The following is a 26,577-nucleotide window of genomic DNA, read 5'->3' as shown; positions in this document are numbered from 1 at the left end:
GTCCACTGCCGCCTCAGTGCCGTTCTCAGGAGCAGATTTGATGGAGGGAGCTGGTCAGTTCTTCAGATTGGTAAAGGAATCTTGTTTCCCTCTTCTCCAGTATTCAGAGCCGACTGGAGCTTAGGAAGAAGCTTAGCTGCAAGCCTTTCAAATGGTACCTCGAAAACGTCTACCCAGAATTAAGGTAAGCCCCCCGGGGGGACCTGCGGGAGGGGGGGGTCTCACTTCGCCGGGGCTTAGGAGCGACAAGTGTCGGAGAGGCGGCGAGGCCTCGGAAGGTGAGGAAGTGAAGATTGCACCTCAGACAGGAGGCCAGGAGCTGTACCCCTCCCCGCAATGAGAGCTGCGTGTCCTTCCCCCCAAGCTGTCGCCAAGCGGCCCTGAGAATGTGCTCCCTGAATGGCGGCCTCCTGCCACGCGTTCCCTTGCCCTTCTCCGGAGAGGTGGAGACAGTCCCAGGCGTCCCCTCATCTAACTCCTTTCCCGTTGGCAAGGGGGGCAGGGGCTAAGCGGCCGAGGACTGTGCTCTAACCGGCCGTGTAAGCGGCCCGAGGAGCAGCGCCCGGTCCCCGCCCCAGGTGTGTGCGCTGTGCCCACCCTGCCCGGCTGCCTCCGTCCGGCCTCCCGGTTCTGGCGCCCCGGGCCTCCCCGTCCTCGCATGTCTCGCCCCAGTTGGCGAGAGTCGGGAGCTGAGACCCAGCACCGACCCGGGCGCAGATCCAAGAATACCTCCGCTCTGCCACTTGCCATTTGGCCCCTGCTGCCCGGGCACCACCGCTCCCTCCTGTGCAACCGCCGATGGTGGCACCCAGCAGGGGCGCGGGGACCGGGACCCCGCCCACGGCGCCTCCCTCCTCCAGGCTGGTCTCTACCCCACGTAAAATGGGAGTCATGACGCCGGCGCCCTGCTTCCCTCCGGGAGAGCTCACCAGAAGCACTCTTCCGCGCCTTCTGTCCACACCCGGCGTCTCGTTGTAAATTAATGTGAGCCCCGCGTCCCGAGGGAGCACTGATACCCTCATCGGCGGGCGCGCGGGCCTCTGGCCTTCGGGATCCGTCTCCGCTTCATCTTCGTAAAGGGGTTGCCAGACAGCTCTTGGCTTTAATGCGGCACATCCCTTATTCTGAATATGCCCAGAGCGTTTCACCGCGAGTCCCGTGTCTCCCAGCCCGGGGACCGGGAACGCGACAGCCCCCACCGTGATCTTTTGCACTAACGGCTCCTCCAGAGCCCTTGTCACAGAGACGCGTTGGAGGGTTAGATGATGCAGCTGGGCCTCATCGCGGCTACTCGTGCACATCCCCCCCTGGAACCGTTGCCTCGGCTTTTAAAGCAACGTAAGATGTCCTGCCCCCCTCCCCCCGCCCACCCCCAGCCGGAAGAGCGGGCAGAGCGGGACGGTGTCCTCCCTCCGGCCCCCTCTGTGAAGGATGGCTTTCGCTGGGGATTGGGAACGGTGTCGGTCACCAGCAGGAGCCCCCCGGTCGTCGTCTCTCTCTCTCTCTCAGCTCATGCGGGGCCTCCCAGCAGCAGATCGTAGCCCCCCAGTGGCACCCACCTCGTATTTGCTGGCCTGGGTCTTAGTGGGTAATGATGCCAGACAAGAGCGACATCAAATGCGGTTTCACCCTGAGGTGACACTGGACCGTGTCCGAAGCATCACGCACCGTGCCGGCAGGTGACTCCGCTGTCCCCGACCCCGCCCTGCGCCAGGCAAGGGAGACACCAACTTCATACTTGTGTTGTGGCCGTGGTAATCACTGCCACTTACCGAGTGCTTCCCAAGAGCCCGGCTTACGAGGCAGTATTTTTACATGATAACTTGCAGCTGGCCTGTTCCACGGGTGCCGTGCAGAAGAGGGGGGTGAGGTGTGGAGAGAGCGGGAGGTCTGAGAGACGACGCAGCTGGTGCAGGGCCCAGGCCGGGTGCAGATGCGGGTCGAATCCCAAGGCGCGTCGTTCCCCCCCCCCCCCCCCCCACCATGCCCTGGGTCTGTTTGTGGCAAGGCCGCCCGACAAAGCCACTCAGGTTCTCCCCTCTTCCGGGCGAAGGTCAGATCCTAAGTTTTCTGGGAAGTTCAAGCGGCACGTGACCACGCTCACTGCTTTCCTTTTACTGTTTTTTTTTTTTAAATATGTATCTTTTTTTTTTTTTTTTTAATTTTTTTTCATGTTTATTTTTGAGAGCACGAGGCGGGGGAGGGGCAGAGAGAGGGGGACAGAGGCTCCGAAGCAGGCTCTGGGCCCACAGCAACGAGCCCAGGGTGGGGCTCTAACTCACGAACTTGCGAGACTGTCAGCTGAGCCGAAGTCCGACACTCAACCCACAGAGCCACCCAGGCGCCCCTCATTCATTGCTTTCCTAAAGAACTTCCAACGAACCAACACCGAAGAATACAGGAACTTTTCCTTTCCAGAAACGTTTCCCTGACGTGGAATACAAAGACTCGTCCTCCAACGTGATCTTCAGTCGGGCTTAGAAATCCAGGACGTGGGCGAAACGCTGCCTCGCTGAGACCGCCCGCCAGTGGGGGAGGGGCACGGGGCCTAGTGGAGGCCTTCCTCGCGTGGTTCCTGCTGCCTGAGATAAAGTCACCAAGCAGAGGAAGTGGATGGCGGGAGCTGGGGGCTCCCGCGGAATTAAGCAGACGATTCTCCCGTTGCTTTCCAGGGTTCCCGACCACCAGGATATAGCTTTTGGGGCCTTGCAGCAGGGAACCAACTGCCTGGACACTTTGGGACATTTTGCTGACGGTGTCGTCGGAGTTTACGAGTGCCACAATGCAGGGGGGAACCAGGTATGTGCGTGGGGTGGGCTTTAGCTCCCGGAGACCCGGAGACAACGGGGAAGGGGCCCTGACGTTACAAGTCCTAGCTGCTGCCTTTCTCCTGTGACCCAAGTGGTCCGTGAGGTAGCACCCAGTTCCTGCCGGTCACCCGCTAGCAGACGGCCACCAAATCGGGTGGGGTGTCCCGGATCAGAGGCGTGGAGCCTGTCAGCAGCCTTGGGCCAGTCTTAATCTCCTCCTCCTCCTCCTCCTCTTCCTCGTCTTCCTGCTGCCTCCGTCCTCCCTGTGATGTGTGCTCATCCCCAGAGCACCTGTTCTGTGTCCCCATCTGTGTCCAGTCTCCGAATGTGCTTGTCAACACCTACCTATGCCCCAGTTAAATGGGTACTTAACCACAGTCCCTGTGGCAGCCGCCAGAGTCATTCCTGGTCCCCCTGCCTATTAGATAGCAACAGCTTAGATAGAAAAATTAATAATTACTAGCTTCGGTCTGACACACACACACACACACACACACACATACACACACACACGCAACTTTTCCAGGAAGCATAAAACCCCACCACCTTCTATCCTCACTGAAAATGAGACCAAGAAGGCTTGATGGGCCTAACCGTGGCCTACGTGTTCCAGAAGACAACGGTCTAGAAAGCCATTTTGTAATGAGATAATAATAGGTGTTTGGGAAACCATGGGCTTTGTACGCAAAAAAGGTTGGGCGATGCTAAGTACTCTTACCTCCTTGAAAATATGCCAAGCTCTCAGAGGGCCTGCAGTTTAAATGGGGTGAGGCGGGGGTCGGGAGGCAGTTTAACTCGGTGTATCCAGGTTTATTGATCCCAGAGCCTTCTTTAAAAAGGATTATTTTTAAAAGAGGGCCCCTGCTCCCGTGTACAGCTGGTGGCTCCAGACCCCACCCCCAGGGAGTATCTAGGCAGACTGCGATCCCCAAATGCTCCCTTCACTTGGTGATGGCATCTTAGCAGATGCTTGGAATGGTCCGGGCACCCTAAATCAGACAAGAGGCGGGGAGCCAGCTTCAGGCGGCAGCCAGGGCCGGCCCAGCACCTGCATGCCGCCCCCACCGCCCCCTGCCTGGGCTCCCAGGGTCTCCCCTCTGTCCCCAGAGCCTCTGTCCTCTGGACAGGCTGTGAGCTTTGCGTGAGCGCCCGGCCAGCCTCTGGGTGCAGCCAGATTTACGGATTTCAAGTATTTCAGCCTGTGATATGTGGGTCCCCGTTTGTACTCTTTCCCAGGCCCCCCAAATGTGAGGGGTCAGCTGGAAGGAGGACCCGTAAAGAGGGAAGGAAGGACAGGAGGAGGGAGGACACAAGTCGGGCAGTTTGTTGGTTGGGGACAGGAGGTGGGAGGGGGGGCGGGGAGGCACTGTTCCTGCCTTTCAGTCCGAGGCAGTGAAATTAAATGTGATCCCACCTCTTGCTGGGGACCACATGGCCTCTGTGACATACTCAGCCTCACACAACAGGGGATGACACAGGGTCACGTGGCGTGGCTGTCATCCTTGTCCCGGCCCAGGTCTGACTGCGGGAGGCTGTGCAGGGATGGCTCCCTCTACGCTGAGCAGTAGAGGTTCGGGGCTGCGGTGGGAGGCGGGAGGGGTGTGAGCACGGGGACAGGCGGGGGGTTTATCTGCTTCTGTCCAGAGCCATGATGAAACTGCTGAAAGTTTGCCTTCAAGTTATTTACCATCCCTATTGTTAGACGTTTTATAATTCTGCCTTGGCTTCACCCAATTCATTCCTGGGGTTTCCCTCTGTCACATTTGCGATGTTCTGATGATCCAGTGAAAGTTAAAGGGCTCAGTCCTTTATATTTTAGCAGCTCTCCTGGGCAGTGAGAAGTCTTACTCTGTAGAACATCTGAAAGTAATTTTTTTAATGTTTCTTTACTTATTTTGAGAGAGAGAGAGAGCATGATCAGGGAAGAGAGAGAATCCCAATCAGGCTCCGCACCGTCAGCACAGAGCCCGACACGGGTCTCGAACTCACGGACCGTGAGATCATGACCTGAGCCGAAATCCAGTCGGGGGCCTAGCCTACTGAGCCAGCCGGGTGCCCCTCTAGGGCATTCTAAAAGTAAGTGTGCCGGCCGGCCGTGAAAGATTTCCCGTCACCGCCCACCCTGCCCTCAGCGTCTCAGGCACCAGCTTCTGTCCCGGGCTCTGTGCTTGGCTCTCGACCGCTCAGTGGCCCATGTGATCACCCCCACCAGTGACAGCTGGTGGCTGTGGCTCTGGATCCCCAGATCCCGCCTGCATGTTGGCATCTCAGCCCACGAACACTTCTCTGGCCTGCCCCGGACATTCTCGGTTTACACCTGTTTCTCCCCGTGAAATTTTTCATTGCTCCCCCTCTCAGTCTCCGAGGTGTCCTGGTTATAGTCCCCTGATGTCTAGGCATCGGAGCTCGCTGGTGGCGAGCTGCTCTCAGGGCACCGTCTTCGGGGGAGGAAGTAGTTGGGGACAGTGGAGGAGGCCACCCAGACACGGCTGCTCCCAGCTGTGCACACAGGCGACAGTGCCGTGGCCCAGCCCCGACCTTGGCCTGTCCCAGAGCCTGCGCAAAGCAGACCCCGGTGCCGTGCCTGGGGCTGTCGTGACAAACACACGTGACGGCCCGTGCGGAGCCAACCCGTTCCCACTCTTTTTTCCCCTTTCCTGTTGTGAGACCATTGCTGTTCTCGCACAGGGTGACTTTTCCTCCCTTTCAGCAGATATTTGCGGGGGACCCGCTGTGCCAGGTGCTGCCCCCTCAGGGGTCATAGACGGGAGGACACAGCCCGCCTCTCCAGGGAGCAGGTTTCCACTCGCTCTGAGCACTCCTCCTGTGGTTTTGTGCTGGAATAGCCCCGAAAGCTTTTAAGAAATACGGACGCCAGGTCCCATGCCCAGAAAGCCTGGGATTTCACTTGGCCTGGGGCCGCAGAGCACTGGGGCTTTCGAAAGCTCCCGAGGCGGGTGATTCTAAAGGAACAGCTGCACAGTGAAGAGTTTCCTCGAGGGAGAGGCCACATCACTGAGGGACCGGGAGGCAGTATGACGACGTGGTGTATTTTCACCCACACACACCTGGGAACACCTTCCTCCGTGGACCGGCCTGAGGCCCAGAGAGAGCCGCCTTCTAGATCAGCGCCGTCCAGCTGTGCTTTGTAAAGTGAGGACGGTGTTCTAGTCCGCCCCGTCCAGTGCGGTTCTCCCTGACCACTTGCAGCGACAGAGCACTCAGAACGTAGCTAATGCGACCGAGGGTGTGAGGCATTTGCTCCGTTTAACTGAACCGAGGCGGGGCGCCTGGGTGGCTCAGTCCCTTAAGCGTCCCACTCCGGCTCAGGTCACGATCTCGTGGTTCGTGGGTTCGAGCCCCGCGTTGGGCTCTGTGCTGACAGCCCACAGCCTGGAGCCTGCTTGGGATTCTGTGTCTCCCTCTCTCTCTGCCCTCCCCCCACCTTTCACTCTGTGTGTGTGTGTGTGTGTGTGTGTGTGTGTGTGTGTGTGTCTCAAAAATAAAGGATTAAAAAGATTTCTTTTTCCCACCGTTCTGGGGAGTGTGGTTCTGGAAGGCAGAGCTCACGCCTGCCGCTTGCAGAGAACCCGACTCGTAAACCCGCCACTAGTGAGCCCCATCTGATCTGACGGAAAGTGATGCTTTCTTGAGGAGTGTGCCACATGGGTGAAAACTGAGGGTAGATAACATTCCCTCACTGAAAATAGGGTCCCGTGCTCTGGAAGAGTAAGGTTTGTTATGTGGTTTCTGGCTGAGCCCCAGCAGACACACAGGAAATGGGAAAATTAATGGCCGGGCTTTTTTAAGAGGAGCGGCTCAAAAAAGCGTTCCTTAAATATTTATGAACTTTATTTGACAAATCCAGATCAATGAAATGCAACACAGAAGAACAAAGTGGCAACTAGCTGTGTTGTTTGCACAGCTGAATTAGTTTTTCTGAAATTCAGCCTAAAGTTGGCTTTAAAATAATTAAGCGCACAGTGGCAAGAGGCTCGTAGAAACATTGAGACGTGAGCTTTAACTGGGTATCTGTTTGCAGCCCTTCCAGCGGCTTTCGACACCTGCTTCCCGGAACCATCTAAAATCTTAGCCCGGAGCTGGGGGGGGGAGCGGGGGGAGGTCTCGGTGCCATTGTTTCAAACACACAAGCCTCGCTGGACACGTGACGAAAGACCGCATGCACGTCCTCCTTCTCGGGGGCCTTTGTGCCGTGAGTGACGCCCTCAAGTGCCGGTGACGTTGAGCACCTGTTGGCACTTGAGAAGCACCGACTGTTGAGTGACGGCATCGTGGAAGGTTGCAGTCGCCCCTCAGAGGCGGCACGTGGCCCTTCCCAGAGGGCGCTCTGCAGAGCTCACTGCCAAGAGCCGCTGGTGGGGACAGGTGGGGACAGGGCTCCGAGCTCCCGAGTCTGAGAGTCGCAAAGGAAAGCAGCCCGGGCGGTTTCTTCTATCCTCGGACTTTCAGAGCCTTTAAGAGACTTCTTTCCGAATTTGCGGAGGGAAACATGGCCCAAACTCACCGTTTCCCAAATGTATTTGACCTGGAACTAACTTCATAGAACTCCTCGTGGAGCACACTTTGAGAAACACTAGTTAAAAGGTGAGGACGTTGAAGCTGAGGGGAGTGAGGGCACTGGCCCGAGTAGGCCTCCCTGTTAGGAGCGAGGAAGCCGGAGAACGGGCTAACGGCTTTTCCAGTCCCTGCGGGGGCTGCCTGTCTGGGGCCCCCCATGTGTCCCAGGGTGACCTGGGTATTGAATAGTGAGGCTTCTTTCAAAGGTCATTTATTCCCTGGGTGCCTGGGTGGCTCAATCAGTTAAGCGTCTGACTCTTGACTTTAGCTTGTATCATGGTCTCATGCTTCGTGAGTTTGAGCCACACATTGGACTGTGCGCTGACTGCACAGAGCCTGCTTGAGATATTCATTCTCTCTCTCTCGATAAATACACTTTTTTTTTTTATTTTTTTTTTCAACGTTTATTTATTTTTGGGACAGAGAGAGACAGAGCATGAACGGGGGAGGGGCAGAGAGAGAGGGAGACACAGAATCGGAAACAGGCTCCAGGCTCTGAGCCATCAGCCCAGAACCCGACGCGGGGCTCGAACTCACGGACCGCGAGATCGTGACCTGAGCTGAAGTCGGACGCTCAACCGACTGCGCCACCCAGGCGCCCCTCGATAAATACACTTTAAAAAAAATGATAATTTATTCCCTCTCTCATCTCTGTCCCCTTAGAAGAAAAGGAAAACAATTTCTCCAAAGCACTTAATAGCGCCTAAGTGTCCGTGATACATTCATGTGTGTGTTACGTGTTCTCCCCGCTGGAGAGCCAGCCCCACGAGGTCGGGGCCCTGCCTGTCTGTTCACCGCCCTGGGCCCGGCCCTGCGGGAGCACCTGGGTCGCTGCAGGGCGCAGTGGAGTCATTGCGAGGACGGCTGTATCGTGGCAGCTTTCCCGGGCACGCAGCAGAAATGACGCCGCGGGTAGTCTGTCCTGATAGAATTCTGCGTCGGGAGACGCCTTGCCGCTTCTGGATCCCGAGCGCTCATTTGGGCGTTTACCCCTTCGAAAGGGTCCCGTCCTAGAGCAGAGGTCAGAGGCCACCTTCCTCCTGTCCCACCCGCTGCCCTGCCGGGAGCCCTCTGCCCGTGGCCACACTCCCACTTCTTCCCCATTCTCTGGCTTCCTGCCGTTTGAGACAGTCTTATCGAGTACTCAGAATAACTAGTTGTGCTGTGTGTGTGTGTGTGTGTGTGTGTGTGTGTGTGTAAATACATAGGCCCAGCCGCAGGGATCTCAGACCTTCGTGAGCATTAAATCACCCACCGCCCAGTAGTGAGGCTACACACTGTACGTTTTGCCTAAATAGGCCCTGTGTAATTTATAATTTTCACACGTTACAATCCGCATTCGTAAAGGCTGTTTCCAGACCACACCTGCAGGGGGCGCAGAGCCTTCCCAAAAACGACGTGGGTGGAAGAGTTGGCCCTGCACCGTCCGTCTTGTGGGAACCACGCACGAGCCACGGTGTCTCCAGCTCGCATTTAAGGGTAGAAGATGACCGTGGTGCTCTGATGTGCGTCTGGGGCCAACACAGTTAATACTGCTTATCTTGGTTCCTGGCGTTCTCGGAGCCCTGCTGCCACGACGGTCTGCAAAAACCTTGGTGCTGCGCCGGGAGGCACCCCCGGACACCCCCAGCTGTAGCCCCGCCCTTAGGCGGAAAGTCGCGTGTGGGCCCTGCGTTGGCCCAGGGGGCTCCACATCCCGGCTCCGCAGCATGACCCTTTCCCTTTGGGGGCCCCGTCGTCCCCTCACGGGCCCGCGCGTGGCCCGCCCCTGACCTGCAGTTTTGCGTTCCAGGAATGGGCCCTGACGAAGGAGAAGTCGGTGAAACATATGGACTTGTGCCTGACGGTGGTGGACCGGACGCCGGGCTCGGTCATAAAGCTGCAGGGCTGCCGGGAAAACGACAGCAGACAGGTAGGGTGCCCGTGCCCCTCGGCCTGGCCTCCCGGTGCCTCCTCCGTGGCCTCGACGGCGGCGCCTACGCCGTGTTTGTTGCCGTGCCGGCTGCCCTACCGGACTCCAGCTCCCGCGATCTGCCCGCCGTCCCCCTTCCCTGCTGGGCAGCCCCCGGTGTGTGGCCGGCTGTCCGCGAATCCCGTGCTGGGCGAACGTGGGATCGTCGTGTCTCTGCAGGGCGCGGGGTGCGAGTGCTGCGAAGGCTCCTCGGTCTCCGTGGGCACCGGCTCTGGATGGCATGCTTTCTCTCCTCTGCCCCCTGTGGGCCGCTCTCCCATGAGTGCCCCGTCCTGGGTTATGGCTCCCCGTAACTTCTTGACCGATCTGTTTCGTGATTGTATGCTCGGCTCCTCCGAAGGTCTGTGAACGCCTTGCCTTCTCTAGCCTGGGCACGGTGGTAGGGGCAGGTCATTTCCTCCCCTCCGTGCTGTGCAAGGGAAGCAGGGCTGGTGGTCCCCTGTCCAGAAGCTTCTCTGTAGCAGCTGCTCGTTTGTGGGCACCCTGAAAGTATCTGGTGACGTCGGTGAGCATCAAGGAGATAACAGACGGTGGTGGCTGTGGATGTGTAGGTCTGAGTGCTGGACGCGATGACCGCAACCCCGTAACTTTCCACCTCGTCAGCCCCCCCTGCACGTGGGGGCACAGGACCTCGGGCCCAGGAGCGGAAGGGTCGGCCGGAAGCGCAGGGTGGGCCGAGCAGGCGTGCAGGGGTGACGTGCGTGCGTGCGAGCAGAGGGAGCGTGGCCCGGGCTCAGAGCCCGCTGAGAAGTTAGTGAAACACTGAGCCACAAATAAGTGCTAGGAAAGGAAGGGAGGTTCATAACAACATCGCCAAAGGGGGGGTGCTTTCATTCTGTTGCATTCTGGGGTGCTGACAAACCCACAGCCCCGAAGGAAGGACCTGTGCAGACACACCTGTATTTCTTTCTTAAGCCAGTGGTCTGGCATTGCTTATTCCTCATGCTAATCTCATTCTCTCCATGCCGCTGGATATTTTAAAGAAAACTTACGGTCTTATTTGTTAAATATCTTTGCTTTTTAAACTTACAAAAATGCTACGGAAGCTCAAGTGGATGAAACCTTATACGCACACTCTCTCAAGTGTATACGTGTGTGTGTATATGTATATACACACACACACACACACACACACACGTGTATATGTATATATACACACACACATATATACATGTATGTACATATGTATGTATGTATTTTTCCAAACAGTTTAGAATGTTTTTGCCTTTGAAGCAGGTTTGCTCTGACATACTCCCAGGGGGTAACATGGAGACATGCCCTTTCTTGACTGGGGTAATGGCTAGTGTCAGAAATAGAAACGTAGCCGCAAAAGGACCTTCCAGCATGCGAACGTGTGGAGCGGGCTTGTCTTCATACAGTCCCTTCTTCTCAGGTGGATGGGTGTAGGGAAACTGAGGCACAGAGCCAGGAGCCTGAGTGGGCTTCTAGTTCAACACCGGCTTCACAAAAGGGGAGGCTGAGACCCGCGTCTTCTCTCCAGGGTCCCCTGGGAGGACCGAGGCCAAAACCAGGTCCCTTGCTTATTAGATCCTGTTGTCGGAGAAACGCTTGCCTCTGGCCGCCGCTGGCCTGACCGCTGGGTGTCCCCGCATCCTCTACTCAGCGGAATCCCTGGTTTAGCAGCGGGTGCCTCCCCCGCACGGCTGTGTGCCCACAGTCTGCCGTCCTCAAATGTTCATCTGTGTTGACGGCACGGTTTCAGGAGTGCACGGTACCCCTAGTCCGCGAGCGCGACCGCCAAACAGGGAGGCCCCTGTCCCCTGGACCCGGGCCGCCCACAGTCCTGCTGGTTGGGCATCGATGCACCCAGGATTCCATGATGCCCCCCACTCAGGCTGCAGCCACACTCAGGCTGAGTGTCACAGGGCAGGGGCGTCCATGGAGGCACAAAGAAGGGACAAACTGATGATTTTATCTGGTCACCAAACCTCCTAAAAGAACAGAACAAAACAGACGCGTAATCTCTGGAGGAGCTACTTTAGCGGGAGCTGGTCTTATCTCAGGAGTTGACAGGTAATCCTGCTGTAGTCCCAGGTCTTAGGAAGTGTCACTGACCCCCCGAGAGGCTCACACCAGGAGATGGAAAATTCTTGCAGACTCTTCTCACTGCGTGGCATGTGGGGGCTGTTTCAGGAGAGCCTCGATGCCCCAGAAATCTGACCTGTGAGCCCGGGCGGAGGGCGCTGCCTTCCAGAGACACAGCTGGGGTTGGGTTATTTTTTTAAAGACCTTCCATTTAGCTGATGTTCTGACACATGACAGGCGGAGCCCCTCCAGAGAAGGAAATCAGATTCCATTCATTCCGTGTCCTTTGTCAAACCCGATTCTTGGCCACACGGGGATGTGGGCAGGGCATACACACTTCCCATGACAGTGGAGGAAACCTGCATGAGGAGTGACTGACGGCCAGGGAGCCAGAAAGGAGGAGATGACAGGCAGGTAGCCATGACCTCCCCCGTGTTCATCTGATCACGCTGAATTTCACTGTTGGCAAAAACTCCAGGTTAGCGGGCCGTGCGAATGCGTATCCCAGGGTCCCTGTGCAGAAGGTCGGTTCCCAGGGAGCTGGGCTCCCCTCCGCCTCTTCTCCCTCCTTCCCCACCTCGTTCATTTGCCATTTGAGACGAGGCTTCTCAGCTAAATTTATCCTGAAGCCGCACCGTCCTGCCAGTTGGACCATTTGGTTTCCAGGCACGTCTGCGTGCTCGTGTTGTGTGTGCATTTGCAGAGTCAGAGGGGAAAGGGAGGCAGGAGGAAGAAAATTCAATTCCACGGTGTCAAAAGGATTTGCAGAAATACTTACGGAAAGGAGCTTTAGCGCACACAGTGTAAAAAATTAATTAGAATCACAGACTATGTTAATGAAGGGAGAGCTTTGGGGAGAAAAAAGTGTGATACTTTTTTTTTTTTTTTTTTTTTTAAAGAACAAACATTCGAGATTTCTACATGGGGGTAAACAGCAGGGTGGGGGGGGGGGCTCAGATTTCCTGCCTTTCCTTCCCTTTCCTTTAGGCTGTGGGCTTTGTCTCCTGACTTGGTTGGTTGGTTGGTTGGTTGGTTGGTTGATGAGTTGATTGATTGGTGAGTTGATTGACTGGCTGATTGAGTTTGGTGAGCTGGTGGGTTGAGGTTGGCGGGTTGGCTGCTGGGTTTGGTTTTGGTAGGGGGGAGGGTGCACACACTTGAGTAAGAAGACGTTCTGACCTGTGCTCTCCAAGTGCCCCGTTTGGAACTCGGTTGTGCCAGGCAGAGCACTGGGAGACGCTAGTGTGGCTGAGGCAAGTTTCTCACACACACGCCCCCCAAGGAGCCCACAGACTAGTAGAGAAAACGGACAGTCCAGAAGCAGGTTCCTCAACGTGACATTCTGGCCACTCAAGCATCTCTTTCCCTCTCGCTGCACCTGACACGTTCCTCTGGCTCAGCCGAGCAGGAGGGCCTACGTGAGAGTGTGGAGGTGCCCAGGCCATGCCCTCTGGGCAGGGCTGCCTTCCAGTAACCAGGGGCACGATTGGGGTCCCCTCTGAGCTGGCTCAGCTTCCTGGGGCTCCTTCCTTGAGGTGAAGGATCATCAGATGAGGCCTTCTTGGGGACGAATGCAGAGTCCCTACATCAAGTCCTTGTAATGACTGAGGATAGCAGGTGCCTGGGCGCTGGTGCTCGGACAAGGGCACAGCCACAGGAGGGAGAGGGCGGGACAGGAGAAGCTGTCCCCGGTGGCCTGGAAAAGGAGGCTTTGAGTTGCAGACCGAGGCGGAGAGCGGAGGTTTCTTTCCTGGGCGCTTCGCAGCACCTGGGGCTGCTTTGTGGGGGGCCCGTTGGTAACTCTCATCCATCGTGATCAGAGACCACACCCCCCCCCCCAAAAAAGATACTTGGTTCTTTGGGTTTTTAATGTAGCCAGAAGACCCCGCCAAAAGGATCCGTTTCGTGCCGTTCCGTTCGTGCCCTTACTGTAAGGCATTCTCCTGTCTTCTGCAGAAGTGGGAACAGATCGAGGGCAACTCCAAGCTGCGGCACGTGGGCAGCAACCTGTGCCTGGACAGCCGCACGGCGAAGAACGGGGGCCTGAGCGTGGAGGTGTGCAGCCCGGCCCTGTCCCAGCAGTGGAAGTTCACGCTCAACCTGCAGCAGTAGGAGAGCCGGGGAGGCCGCGCCGGCCTGTCTCCTACACCGTCGGGCTGAGTTTGGTGATCACGTTATTGATTATGTTTCTTGAACTTTCCGCGAAACTATATACCTCAGTATTCCATCACGGTCTGAAAGTCGGAGAACTTCTGCGAGGCGTGGGGCCTGGGCGGACACAGAAGAGGCCAGGAGAGAGCAACGGCTCTCCTCCCCTCACAGGAGACAGCCGGGCCCCCTTTCCGAGGCCACGGCCCCCCCGGTGCCCCCCCCCACCCCCCGGTTTCGGCCGGGGAAGCCCCGGACGACCCCCCAGGGACGGCGGAGAAGCGGCCCGAACGCGTACGAGTTGGGGGCAGGGAGGGTGGAAGGGGTGTCGTTGCTACGTCACCACGAGGAGAACTCTCTCGAAATCTCCATGTTTGATCCCATTGAAATCACGTCGGGTTTCCACAACAGCGAACCACGTCGCTTTGCAGGTTTACGTCGTAGTCCCCTGTCCCCACTCCTCTATTCCCAGCTGTCTTCCCAGCACAGACCTCCCCTCTTCCACATGATGTACTTGCTGTATCTGAGTATGAACTTTTCTACAGTGGGACACTAAATATAAGTATATAGAACGAACATACGGTCAGTTCCCTATGGTTTCTGTAGGTTGTTCTCATCTTGTAAATTCTCCACAGAGCAGTTCACAGCCGGAAGGAAGAGGGACGGGGCTCTCCCGGAGGGAGGAGGTGGTCTCCTTTGCCCCCTGGAGCATCCTCGTGAGCAGGTGCTATGGGGGCTGCTGGGCGGGGGGCGGGGGGGGGAGCTGCCCTACGCAGGGCGCCTCTGTCGCCTTCAGCCCGGAAGTCACCGCCAAATGTTGGGATCCACATTTTGTGCCCTCGGTATCTGTAAACGTGGATGGGTTACTTATTTTAGCAGACGTCGCTTTGGGTCTTTTTAAATTCCAATTTCTTTTCTCTTAGGGAAAAAAAAACCAAAAACAGACAAAAAAAAAAAAAAAAAAAAAAAAACCACCCCTTCCCACGGCCCTCAGTAGGTGATGGCAGGAAGCTGTCAGGAACCAGCACCGGACTCATCGGGAGAGCCTGGGCGAGCTGGCAAGGCTGGCCACGGTCCCTGGGCTCTGGAATCTGGCCTGCCCACACTGTCCCTCCCGGGCCCAGGTGACTGCTGTCGGTCATGGGCGTTGGGTCGACCGTTAGGAAAGGTACAAACCGAAAGACGCCTGATCCGTTGACACGGAGGGCATGGAACACGAGGCTTGTGCTTTAGGAAGCAGCTGTCGGTATAAACCACGAGACCGGAACTAAAGTTACTACCAGGAAGAGGCACCCGGCAATGTCCCCGCAGAGTCCTCCTTGCCTTTGCGGCGGCCCCGCACGCAGGGACAGAGTGGCTCCTTGGTCATTCTCGCGGCCACTGCCTCCCTCTCCCCTCTCCTGCCTGCTGCCCACACCCGGGCCCGGTCTCAAAGAGGCCGGCCACCCACAAGCTGCGGCACCGTGGGGCGCGCATCAGAAATTCACCTCCTCGGGCCCCTTTGGGCAGAGACTGGGAGGTCACAGAGTGAGAAGCGTCCCCAGAAGATTCCGCTGGGTTGACGCTCTGCAAAGTGCCCCTCTCTTCCCTGCCTGTTCCTCTAGGAAGGGGGATCTTCCCGGTCTTTTGTCCTCCGCTGCACAAGCCCTGCGCGTGTTTGCTCCGGGACGCTGGGCTCGGGCGTAGAGGCGTGGCCGGGTGACTGTCCTGTGTCTTCCTTTCTGGCCCCCTGCCAAGCACCCAGAGGTGCCTTCAGCGGGCAGGGAGGCCCTAGCCGGCTCGACGCGGCACACCTGTGTCCTCAGAGGCTGGTCTCGACTCCAGGGGGGCCCCTGGGGAGAGCGTCGGGTAGCCGCGCGAGGCTATGGGACGCAGGCGGGGCGGGAACCAGTGTCTACAGGTGAGCTATGTTTACATGACACAGTGTGCCAAAGTGACTTACTGTGGTTGCGTTATTTTTTTAGTCATCGGGACGATCCCACCCTCTCCCGTTTTTACAAGTACGGATTCTTTTCCTAAGAGCCCTTTGAGCAAAGCGTGGCAAAGTGAGTCGTCTTCTCTGTGGTGGTCTTTTCTTACGTCCTCATAAACGCTAAAACGATGGTATCTGTGAGTATGTTTTGCAAACTCAAAATATAGTTTGGTAAATTTTTTTTCCAGTTGATTTTTAAAAAGAACTGCTGTACAGAGCTTGTACTTTGTCCATTTTATAGATGGAAACCATCCTCGAAAATTGTTTAACTTAAATAAAGAGAAGATACTTTATAGATAACGCTCTGTGCTGGTGGCTAACGTCATTCCCGGGCTTTACAGGATGGAGGGGACTAGTGTGGGAGGACCAGGAAGACGGTCTGTCTGCTTTGGGGACCCCGCTCAGTGACCATTTCCTATCACACTTCTAAAACGCATTCACTTTTTACTGCTGCGCCCTCGCGGGGTTTATTCTTATTTGTAATAATTACTGTTACTGTTATTGTTTGTGGAACGTTCCCGATGCGCCTGCCAGGCCCTGAGCCGTGGCCCGGAACATACTCTCGTCGCTCACAGTAGCCCGTGAGACAGAGTGATGGGCTGCCTCTTATAGCTGGTCAGAGAGGCTGCTGCTGGAAGCCCTTAACCTCCTCAAGGTCAAGGGCTATAACGTGCTCAAGGTCATGCCACTTCTAATGCTCACCTGGAGTCTGCCCTGGGCACTTAGAGCCTGCATGCCAAACCGAACCAGGGTGGGGGCAGGGGGCAAATATTTTCACAGCTTCTTAGCATTTAAATTTTTTTTGATGTTTATTTATTTTACAGAGAGAGAGAGAGAGAGAGAGAGTAGTGTAAGCCGAGAAGGGGCGGAGAGAGAGGGAGACACGGAATCCGAAGCAGGCTCCAGGCTCTGAACTGTCAGCACAGAACCTGACGCGGGGCTCGAACCCATGAACTGTGAGATCATGACCTGAGCCGAAGTCTGGCACTTAACCAACCGAGCCACCCAGGCACCCCAGCTTCTATAGTATTTTAAATCTATATACCTGCTTACCATTTTCCTGGGGCTCTCCAGTGCCATCTGAGGCTGGCTGAGGTCCTTTCCCTTCTGTCTTTTAACATAGCTACCTTTGGGGTACCCAGGGAGCTCAGCCAGTTAAGCATTCAACTTTGCTCAGGTCATGATCTCACGATTTGTGGGTTCGAGCCCCCAGGTCGGGCTCTGTGCTGACAGCTCAGAGCCTGGAGCCTGCTTCGGATTCTGTGTCTCCCTCTCTCGGTCTCAAAAATAAAGATTAAAACATTAAAAAATTAAAAAAATAAATTATAAAAATAAACATTAAAAATTGTTTTTAATAAAATGAAATACCTACCTTTGGAAAACCCCACCGGCATGTCAAGAAAACACTGAAATGACTGATTTTTTGTTGAGCAATTTGGATTGCGATTGGGGGTGTGGGGAGTCACTTTCTGAAAAGGCTGGACAGATGAGTCTTTTTAATGTTCTGGAAGCCACATTTCTGCATCCCCTTTCTCCATTATTCGAGACAACCAAAAACTTGGTTCTCCTGCCATCTTTTAAAAAGAGCTCTTAGCATAATTGTGCAGTATCCCTCAGAGTCCTTTAGGAATGGTGGGGTTGGGGGTGGGGGTCTTGCTTTGACATCAGGGAAAAGCTTATTCATTATTTGTTGAGAAACTATGTTGTCCTGATAGTCCCGAAGACGTAGGAGGGGAGGAAACATTAAATGCCAGGAAAGAGGACAGCGTGCTTTGTAGCCTCTGAGTGGGGTCGTTGCAGAGACCGAGACCGGGTAGTCCAGCCAGCTGTGCCCTCTGGAATGTTCTGGAAGGAGTTTGGGCTGGTCCAGGGGGAGGGGAGCTCTATGAGCTCTGGACTGGAGCAAGAGGACCAGATCTGCAACATTTTTTATAATCAAGTATGTGACTTGGCCCACCTATTTGATTCTGCAGTAATCACATTGAAAGAATATACATATATATTCAGCCAGGGGGCGCCTGGGTGGTTCAGTCCGTTGAGCATCCGACTTCAGGTCCTCTGTCCCCCTCTCTCTGCCCCTTCCCCACTCGTACTCGCTCAAAAATAAGTAAACCTTAAAGAAAACATTCAGCCAACAAAATAAAAGCTTTTATGCTCTCTCCCGTCTATGGGCGCACCTGAAAGAAAGAAAATTCTCTCCCGAAACCAATTTACCAATATCCCTAACTAATTTACCAATAATACAGTGTATAGATGCTTGATTTTCTGTGTTATGTGTGCCTGCAAATGACGTACGTCATTTCCAAAAAACCGTAGGGTCTCAAAGCAGTAATGAGAAAGATTGGCGTGTCGGCTCCTGCCTGAGCTCCTGGGGGTCCGGGCCCTGCTGGGCCAGGGCTGCAAAAAGGATCACCGTGGTCCTCATCCCGGGTTGCACCCATGGGGGAGTCAGACTTTGAACCAGACCTTGAACACAGTTATGAGAATAAAGACTGAGTCTCTTTATTGGCCAGGCCGCCTCACCGCTGTGTGAGCAACTGCCTGGGGGAGGGGTCACCAGGTGAGGGTCAAGGTGTGAGACCGTGGAGTGGCCGATGCGGGCTCACCGAAGGACTTTCAGAAATGAGCTGTCGTGTTGCTCCTGAATTGCAGAAGATTCTCTGTTAGAGCACTTTTTTGGATTGGGTGGGAGAAATCCTAGTTACATACAGATTAGATTAAAAGAGACATTTGTTACCTTGTATAACAAGAAATCCACAGGTGACAGGGTTCTAGGTCAATCCTGGGGCTTGACGTTGTCGTGAACAAAACGAACTGCTTTCTGCCTGACTGCCTGCCTCCCCCCTCCCACCCAGGCTCTTTCTCCTTTCTCCCCTTCTTTCTTTCTCTCCCTCTCTTTATCTCTCTCTCTCTCTCTCTCTCTCTCTCTCTCCCCCCACCCACCCCCCTTCCTCCCTCCTTTCTTCTTTGTCCTGCCTGCCTTCCTTTCTCCCTTCTCTTTCCCTTCCTTTCTCTCCTTGGAGAAGACACATCTTTCCCAGTGACCACCGCACCCCACCCCACCCCTGCAGAACTGGGCACTCAGGTGCTTAGTCAGCCAGCAACGGTCCTATCCCAGGGCCACTGTCCTCAGTCGTGGAAATGGGTTCTGCTGGCAAGGAGGACCAGGAAGGGAGAACTGCTCATCCTTGCAAGAGTCCTGGAAGCAGCTGGACAGGCGGGGCCTGTGGACAGCTGGACGGCCATGTGGTCGCAGCGTCCCTACATCCTCGAGAGCGGTGGCTTCTGGGTCTCCCGGTGTCTGATGTCTGCCGGCAACGTGGGGTTTCTTCTGAGGTTTTCAAATGAATAAAACCCGTGGCCTGGGATTACAGAGACAACTAATTAGAGGGAGACACAATTATCACAATGTTTTGTGATATGTGCTTCTTAACACATTAAATAACGACGCTTCTAATCTCGTAGCTACTGTTATTTCAAAGTGGTGATGGGCATGAGCAGGATTTTCAAAAATCTGCAATAATTAATGTAATACGAAAATCCCTGTGATCTTTTTTTCTAAAGATTTTATTTTTTTTAAGTAATCTCGACACCCGACACGGGGCTCGAACTTACAACACCCAAGATCAAGACTCACGAGCTCTACCGACGGAGCCAGCCAGATGCCTGTGATCTTCATCTTTTTCTTCCCTTTTTTTTTTTTTAACTGGTGACAAAGTTCTCGGTTCAGTTGGAGTTCTCCAATTCAAACTGGAGGTTCGTGAAAATAAAGATGTCATTTTTTGCCCCACCGAAGTTTCCGGACGCCCTGAATTCTAGGACCCCCAGTGTAGATGACACTCGCGACTTATGTCTGCGGTCTGGGACCATCTCTGAGCCTCGGGGGGTTCGTCTCCTTGCTGCAGCATCACATGGGAACGGTGTGTGAGGCAGAGCGAAGCAGAGGTGAATCGGACGTTGACCTTGGACCTGGGCCCCCGCCCTGATGCTGAAGGCCAAGTGAGAAGAGGTGCCCCTTGGGGACAGACTTGTGTGAGCCACGCACCCGAGACTCACGGTCACTGAATTTGCATTCGTGTTGAGAAATAATAGGTAATAAATGCCTCGGGCGGGTGAGGGAGGGAGCCCAGGAAGGGCCGCAGGGAGGCCCCCTCGTCCTCAGGACGTCCAAGCGCCTGTTGAACCTATGACCTGTGGGCCAAGGGGCCTGGGGTTCTCTGACTGACTTCTCGCTCTCTTGGATCCGCACGGGAAATGCAGGAGGCAGAAGATTGTCCAGGGAGCAAGGAAGCAGAATGGGGATGTTGTAGAAGTGCTTCGGGATGAGAGGGATGGAGAGGTTTCTCGACCGCCACTGGCACGGCCTCTTCCGGGAGCCCGTCACCCCCAAGCCCGCCTTGCGTGGACGGTCCACCTGCTTCCACGGAGCTCCTCACCGCAGGCCCGCCCAGGGCCGCACCAGCACTCGACGGGGGCGAGGTGCGCGATCGATGGAACACCACTGCCGGGTGCCATGCGGGGCGGGAGTTTCAGGATAGAGAGTAAGGCTTGAGGGGAAGTGAGAAAGGCAAGTGGAAGGGGGTGACCCCAAGAAGCCTGGCTATGACCTGCCAGGCCCTGGAACCAACGTGCCACCCTCCGAATCACCTCTAATCTTCACCGCCCACAAAGCAGTTGTCACCCCCATTTCACCATTGGGGAAACTGAGGCTCCCATAAGCCAAGCCATTCGTCCAGTTTGCTCACAAGAGCAGCGAAGAGACAGGGGCCGCGGGTGGTTAAAGGGGAGCATGGAGCCCAAGCGCAGAGCTGTGGGGGGATAGGGCGGTGGCCGGAGGGGGCTGAGGGGACAGAGGGCGGGCGTGGTTCCTCACACCACCTGTGTCACCCAAGGCGCGTCATTTAACCCGGGCCGTGAAATGGGCACAGTCGGCTCACGCGGGATGATTGCTAAGAAGAGGGGAGTCGTGAAGAGCGCCTCCCTCCTGGGCAGGGGTGGTGGCTGCCACCAGCCTCCAGCCAGCATGGTTTCTGCTGCTTGTGGGCACGTGGGGGCCACAGAGGGAAGAGCGACCGAACAGGGGAACTGAGGCGATCTGCGCTAGAGACGCTGAGTTCTCCATGCACATTACACATCCTGGGAGTGGCGCCAGGGGCCTCAGAAGAGGGACAGCTAAGCACCTCTCGATCCTATGTGTTCCCCTCCCCCAGCCACATGCCAGGAGCAAGACCCGGTGAGAGCATGGCCCGCGTCTCTCCAGTAGGGGGCAACAGTGGGGGGTGGGCAGGGCACAGCCACAGAGTGACATCATTAAGCCACGTGGGTCAGGTCTTAGGAAGTGGAAAATAAAGTGTTCGAGGCTTGGGGTGCCTGGGTGGCTCAGTCGGTTAAGCGTCCGACTTCGGCTCAGGTCATGATCTTGCGGTTCGTGAGTTCAAGCCCCGCGTCAGGCTCTGCTGACGGCTCAGAGCCTGGAGCCTGTTTCAGATTCTGTGTCTCCCTCTCTCTCTGACCTTCCCCCGTTCATGCTCTGTCTCTCTCTGTCTCAAAAATAAATAAACGTTAAAAAAAAAAAGTGTTCGAGGCTCATTATGGAGCCTCCATTTATGTTCCCTCCACCTCCAGAAAATTCACGTTGAGATCCTATCCCCCCACCACCTCAGGATGTGACTATATTTGGAGGTAAGGTCTTGGAACGAGTGAATACATTAAAGTGGGGTTATTGGGGTAGGTTCCAGTGTCTTTGTAATCTTATTTTTTAATGTTTTATTTATTTTGTTTTGAGTTCGTATTTATTTTGTGATCGAGCACGAGCAGGGGAGGGGCAGAGAGAGGGAGAGAGAGAGAGAGAGAAAGAGAGAGAGGATCCCAGCAGGTTCCGCGCTGTCAGCGCAGAGCCCGATGTGAGGCTTGAACTCACGAACTGTGAGATCATGACCTAAACCACAGTCAAGAGTCAGATGCCTAACCGACTGAGCCACCTGGGTGCCCCATGACTAGTGTCTTTAAAAGAAGAAGACATTAGGACACAGACACATGTAAGGAAGACCGGATGAAGACACAAGGAGGAGACGGCTGTCTACACACGGAGAGAGGCCTCCGGAAGAGTCAAGCCTGCCAACGCCTTGTCTCTGACTTGGCGCCTTCAGAATGATGAGCAGATAAATCTCTATTGATTAAGCCACCCGGTCTGCGGTTCTTTTTTTTTGCCCCCCCTAGCAAACTCACACAGATTTGGGAACCAGGAGCTGGGTAATAAATACCTAAAAAGTATGAAAATGGCTTCAGAACTAGGTACTGTGTAGAAGCTGGAAGAGTTTTGAGGAGAATGTTAGAAAAAGCCTGGATTGCCTTGAAGAAACAGTTGGTAGGAATACAGGCATGAAAGCAATTCTTTTGAAGGCTCAATGAGAACAGAAAAGAAAAGAGAAAAGAAAAGGAAAGAGAAGAGAAAAGAAAAGAAAGAAAAGGCTTACATCGCCTTAGGGAGATGCATATATCATCACAGAATGCTGCTAGAATATGGACAGTAAAGGCGTTCCCGGGGCACCTGGGTGGCCCAGGCGATTAAGCGTCCGATGCTTGATTTCGGCTCAGATCATGATCTCCTGGTTCGTGAGATCGAGCCCCAAGTCAGGCTCCTTGCTGACAGCACAGATTCTGCTTGGGATTCTCTCTCTGCCCCTCTCCTGCACATGCTCGCTCTCTTTCTCAAAATGAATAAAAGTAAAAAAGTTAAAGACCATGAAATGCTCCCGAAGAGTTCTCAGATGGACGTGAGGCACCATTGACTGGAAATTGGAGGAAGGCCTACCTTGTCAAAAAGTGGCCGCAACCTTGGCTGAAACGTGTCCCAGTGTTTTGTGGACAGTAGAACGTGACCAAGCCGGGTACGGAGCTGGGGAGGTTTCCAGGCAAATGGTTGCAAGTATAGCCTGGCTTCTTCTTGCTATTTGTAGTAAAAATGCAAGAGAGGGGCGCCTGGGTGGCGCAGTCGGTTAAGCGTCCGACTTCAGCCAGGTCACGATCTCGCGGTCCTTGAGTTCGAGCCCCGCGTCGGGCTCTGGGCTGATGGCTCAGAGCCTGGAGCCTGTTTCCGATTCTGTGTCTCCCTCTCTCTCTGCCCCTCCCCGTTCATGCTCTCTCTCTGTCCCAAAAATAAATAAACGTTGAAAAAAAAAATGCAAGAGAAAGGAGACAAACTGGAAGAGAAACCAGAACTTGAAGATTTGGAAAACTCCCCACCTATCTGCACTTCCCAAAGTGGGAAAGCGTGTTCTGGAGAGATCTCTCAACAGGAGGCAGGGCCAAGTTTGCTAAAGAGAATATAGGCCTGTCACCCGAGGATCCCAATAGCCATCTCCGCAGAAGCTGGGAATAGAAGCAGGCTTATCCAGGTCTGTGACGAGCCTCCTGTCTGAGTGCTGGGACTCCTGAGACCCATCTCAAGTGTTGAAAGAATTGTACACCAGCAGAAATGCCAACTTAGACCAAGGGGACCAGAGACGGGACAAAACGGAGGAAGGCTGTCGGACTTCTGGGACTCTGCGAGACAGCACAGCACAGCCATCCAGCTGTGAGCATGTGTCGCCCTTCAGGCCAAAAGAAGGATGACCCTGAAGACAGTTCAAAGGTCACAGGCGTTCGTCACTGCCACACCGGCCCGAGGGCACAGCCCCAGGGGCACAGAGCTGACTCTTCCTCCGTTTCACAGGGGTCAGGGCTAAGGGTCAGGGTCACCACCCTGGTGGGCCCAGAAGGCAGAGCCTAGAGCCAGAGGGTTATGCTTGAACCTTAAAATCTAGAGGAACTCGCCCTGTAGGTTTCAGACGTGCTTGGGACCGCCACCCCTTTCTTCCTTCCAGTTTCTCCCTTTGGGCTTGGGGACATCTGTCCTCTGATCCACTGTTCTATTTCGGAAGCAGATAACTAACTTCACCCGGGGCGCAGAGGGGTCCCAAACAGACCAGGTTCAGCCTCTCACTGCTGGCAAAACCCAAAGGCAGAGACACGAGCGGTGGTAGAACAAGGAATTTATTTCCGTGAGGCCAACACCGGAAAGACAGCCGACTGGCGGCTCAAAGACTCTCCAAAGTGCTGAAAATACTTGGAGAACGTGGGACAAAGGTCAGTGGCCCCGGCATGAAGGTCAGGTGGAGGACCACTGTCTCGGGGTCAAGCACGCGGGGTCTTGCAGCTCGGAGCAGCCCTGCTTCTCCAGGGGGTGGTTTCATCACGGGATGCTGTGCCTGTGGGGGGTCTTTTGCCTGAGTGAAGAGAGAAGCTGAAACGAATTTAATTAGTGCCGACTGAGGTCCGAATGGAGGTGGATGAAGTCCTCTTTCAACTTGTCGTCTGCTTTGAGACCCCAGTTTGAGACCGTCGAGAACACCTTTACCTCTGGTCTCACCCACGCCTGATTTGGGTGCTGTTGGGATGAGATTTTGGACCTGTGGTGGATGCTGGGATCGGTCCAGACCTTTGGGGCTGTTGGGACGGGGTGAATGTGTTTTGCGTATGAGAAAGACATCGTGTGGGGAGTCACGAAGCAGGGTGTTCTATCCCTGCCCCAAAGGACTTACGTCCGCCCTTCCCCCGCAATTCATTTGCTGCAGTGCTAACCCCCAGTACATTAGAATGTGAAAAGGTGACAGCAGATGACAAGCTTCGCGACATCCCAGACCTCCTGCTCTGAGTCTGACACCCGTAATTCTCAAACCTTGGCTGCATCTTGCCATTCCTTTGGTTGCTGAAAAGCAAAAACGCAAAACGCAACGCCCTCACCGACCCAGGTTGTAGGATTCTGGATCAAGTGTTCTCACCTCTCCGTACTCTTGTTCCCTCGTCAGTAAAAATGGGGATATGATAGTAACAGGAGGACAAGATGGTGGGGTCCTCCAACTCGGCCTTTACCCGGACCTGCTTGGCCGGAAAACCATCCCCACCCCGGGCACCTGCTGCTCGAAAGGATTTCACATCACGGATCCTCACTTCGCGATTTCGGTGTGGGATCCTTGGGTTCGGGAGCCTGTGAGTGACAGATCTCTCCACCTCACTCCCGAGGCAAGGCTCGCAGCCCGTACCTCACCCCCCACTCCCCAAGCTGTCCTTTTGTTGTTACGACAAAGTCCCAGCTTTTCTGCCTGCGCTCTCGCTCTCGGCTGCCAGGAGCAGGTGGGGGAGCGGGTGGGGAGCGGGTTCTTGAGTCCTCGCTTTGTGCAGTGAGCACATCGCTGCCTCCCGGGGACACGCACAGTGTCCTCCCGCTGCTGGGGGTCCCCGAGAGGACCCGTGGCTCCCGCCAAGGCAGGGCCTGGAGCAGAGTCGCCAGGGTGGTCAACACTGCTGTCTGTCAAAAAAGTCTCTCTCCCTGATGACACTTTTGGGGAAAGAACTGCTCAGGACCGCAGCTGTCACATACCTGACCCGAATTTCATCAGCCACGCCGGTGACAGCTCAGCTTTTCCTCCTTTCTCTTGCCCTGCTGTCCTTGTAGCCCCAGAGGCAGAAGATCCAATTTGCGGAAGATGTCTCCACGTCCAGAAGCCCATTAAAGCAGGGACGGTCTCTGGCACGTCCGTGGGCCCCATCGGGGAGGCGAGGGCCGGAGGCAAGGTTCACGGACACAGCCTGCCTCCCGGCGGCCGGGGTCCAGGGCCAGTGATTATGAAGAGAGGTTGCCTGGGTGATGGGATTGAGAGAGTTCAACCGATCCCCCTTCTCCAAACGGTCACCACCTGTCAATCTGTCACACCACCTGCCGTGTTACCACTAAAATCGTTTGTCCCATGGATGTCAGAGTTTTCCAGAAGAGAGATGGTAGCGTCACGGGCAGCCCGAGGGGGCAGACGCCTGCGAGGAAGCCAGGTCCACCGTCCATGTAAAGACGGGCAGCGGGGGTCTCTAGGGACGATGCCGGTGCTCCCCAAGCCTGGCCCAGGGCTCTTTGTGTTGTGTCCACCGTCGCTGTGGATACGAAGAGCCCCCCAGCACCCCCCGCCCCTTCCAGTGAGCTCCTAAGTGCTTTTTTCTCAAGACATTTTGTATTAAGGTGTTCTCCTGCTGGGAAAACACGTAGATTCTCGCCGCACACCCGGCTGACCTAAACGCCACGCTGGCACCCAGGCTGCTGGGCCGCGGACTGCGGCCCCATCCTCCTCCTCCGCCTGGGGACCTCCTGGTCCTCGTGAGGGAAGGAGACGGATCTGTGGTTCCGAAGGAGGTCCCGCTGCCCCCGGGAACCTTCGCACCGCGAGGCCACGTCCCCACCTGCCTCTTCCCGGTCCGGCTGGCGTCTCCAAAGCGCATACACGTCTGGGCCTTTCCCGGCACGACGTGTGGGACGACTTGGCGGAAAGGCCGAGCGAGAGGCTGCGGGCGGGGACGCTGTTCACGCAGGAATCCGTGGTGTCCCCTCGGGGAAGCCCGCTCTTTGGAGGGCACAGGGTGACGGAAGCAGCAGCCCGTGTCGGCTGGCACGGCCGACCTTGCGTGAAGCGATTTGCCTCCCGTGTTGCCGTGAGCAAGTCGGTAAAACCCATTTTCAGGAAAGGCTGGCGCCCTCTATCCCCTGTCCTGCTCGTCACGGTCCGGCGTGACCGCCTGAATAGTGGCCGAGACGGCCGTGTTTGAGGGGATGCAAACGAGGCAGGAACCAGCTGTGCACAGCTGTCCCGGAGAACGGGCTCTGCCCGTCCTCGTCATGATCCCGCTCACGCCGGCCATCCACCAGACCTCCAGGCCAGGAAGAAAGAAGGGCCTGGAAAGAAAGTTCAGTAAGGGCCAGGTGCCCTGAGTGATGGTCATGAGGCAGGCTTGCCCTGTACCTAAGATATAATCGTGCTTAAAAGTATTATGTTCTTTTTATTTTATTTTATTTTACATTTTATTTATTTTTTGATAGAGACAGAGCACAGGTGGGGGAGGGGCAGAGAGAGACAGAGACCCAGAATCCTAAGCGGGCTCCGGTTCAATGCGGGGCTCGAACTCACGAACCGTGCGATCGTGACCTGAGCCGAAGTCTGACGCTTAACGGACTGAGCCACCCAGGT

General features: G+C 55.5%; 1 protein-coding gene across 2 annotated transcripts in view; it reads left to right on the top strand.

Annotated features, from left to right (window-relative positions):
• GALNT2 (polypeptide N-acetylgalactosaminyltransferase 2) overlaps positions 1 to 15,826 on the top strand; it is a 194,084-nt gene extending 178,258 nt beyond the window's left edge. For both annotated transcript variants that reach the window (XM_045437409.1, XM_045437411.1), the window contains exons 13-16: positions 101 to 184; positions 2,673 to 2,799; positions 9,181 to 9,300; positions 13,363 to 15,826. In XM_045437409.1, coding sequence (XP_045293365.1) covers positions 101 to 184; positions 2,673 to 2,799; positions 9,181 to 9,300; positions 13,363 to 13,518 — 487 coding nt within the window. In that variant the 3' untranslated portion in view covers positions 13,519 to 15,826. The remainder of the gene's footprint in view (positions 1 to 100; positions 185 to 2,672; positions 2,800 to 9,180; positions 9,301 to 13,362) is intronic.
• The last annotated feature ends 10,751 nt before the right edge of the window (positions 15,827 to 26,577 follow it).

The sequence above is a fragment of the Leopardus geoffroyi genome, chromosome D2 (genome assembly GCF_018350155.1).
Source record: "Leopardus geoffroyi isolate Oge1 chromosome D2, O.geoffroyi_Oge1_pat1.0, whole genome shotgun sequence".
NCBI classification, from domain to species: domain Eukaryota; kingdom Metazoa; phylum Chordata; class Mammalia; order Carnivora; family Felidae; genus Leopardus; species Leopardus geoffroyi.
Note: the sequence above shows the minus strand (reverse complement) of the source record. Positions and strands in the feature narration are given on the sequence as shown.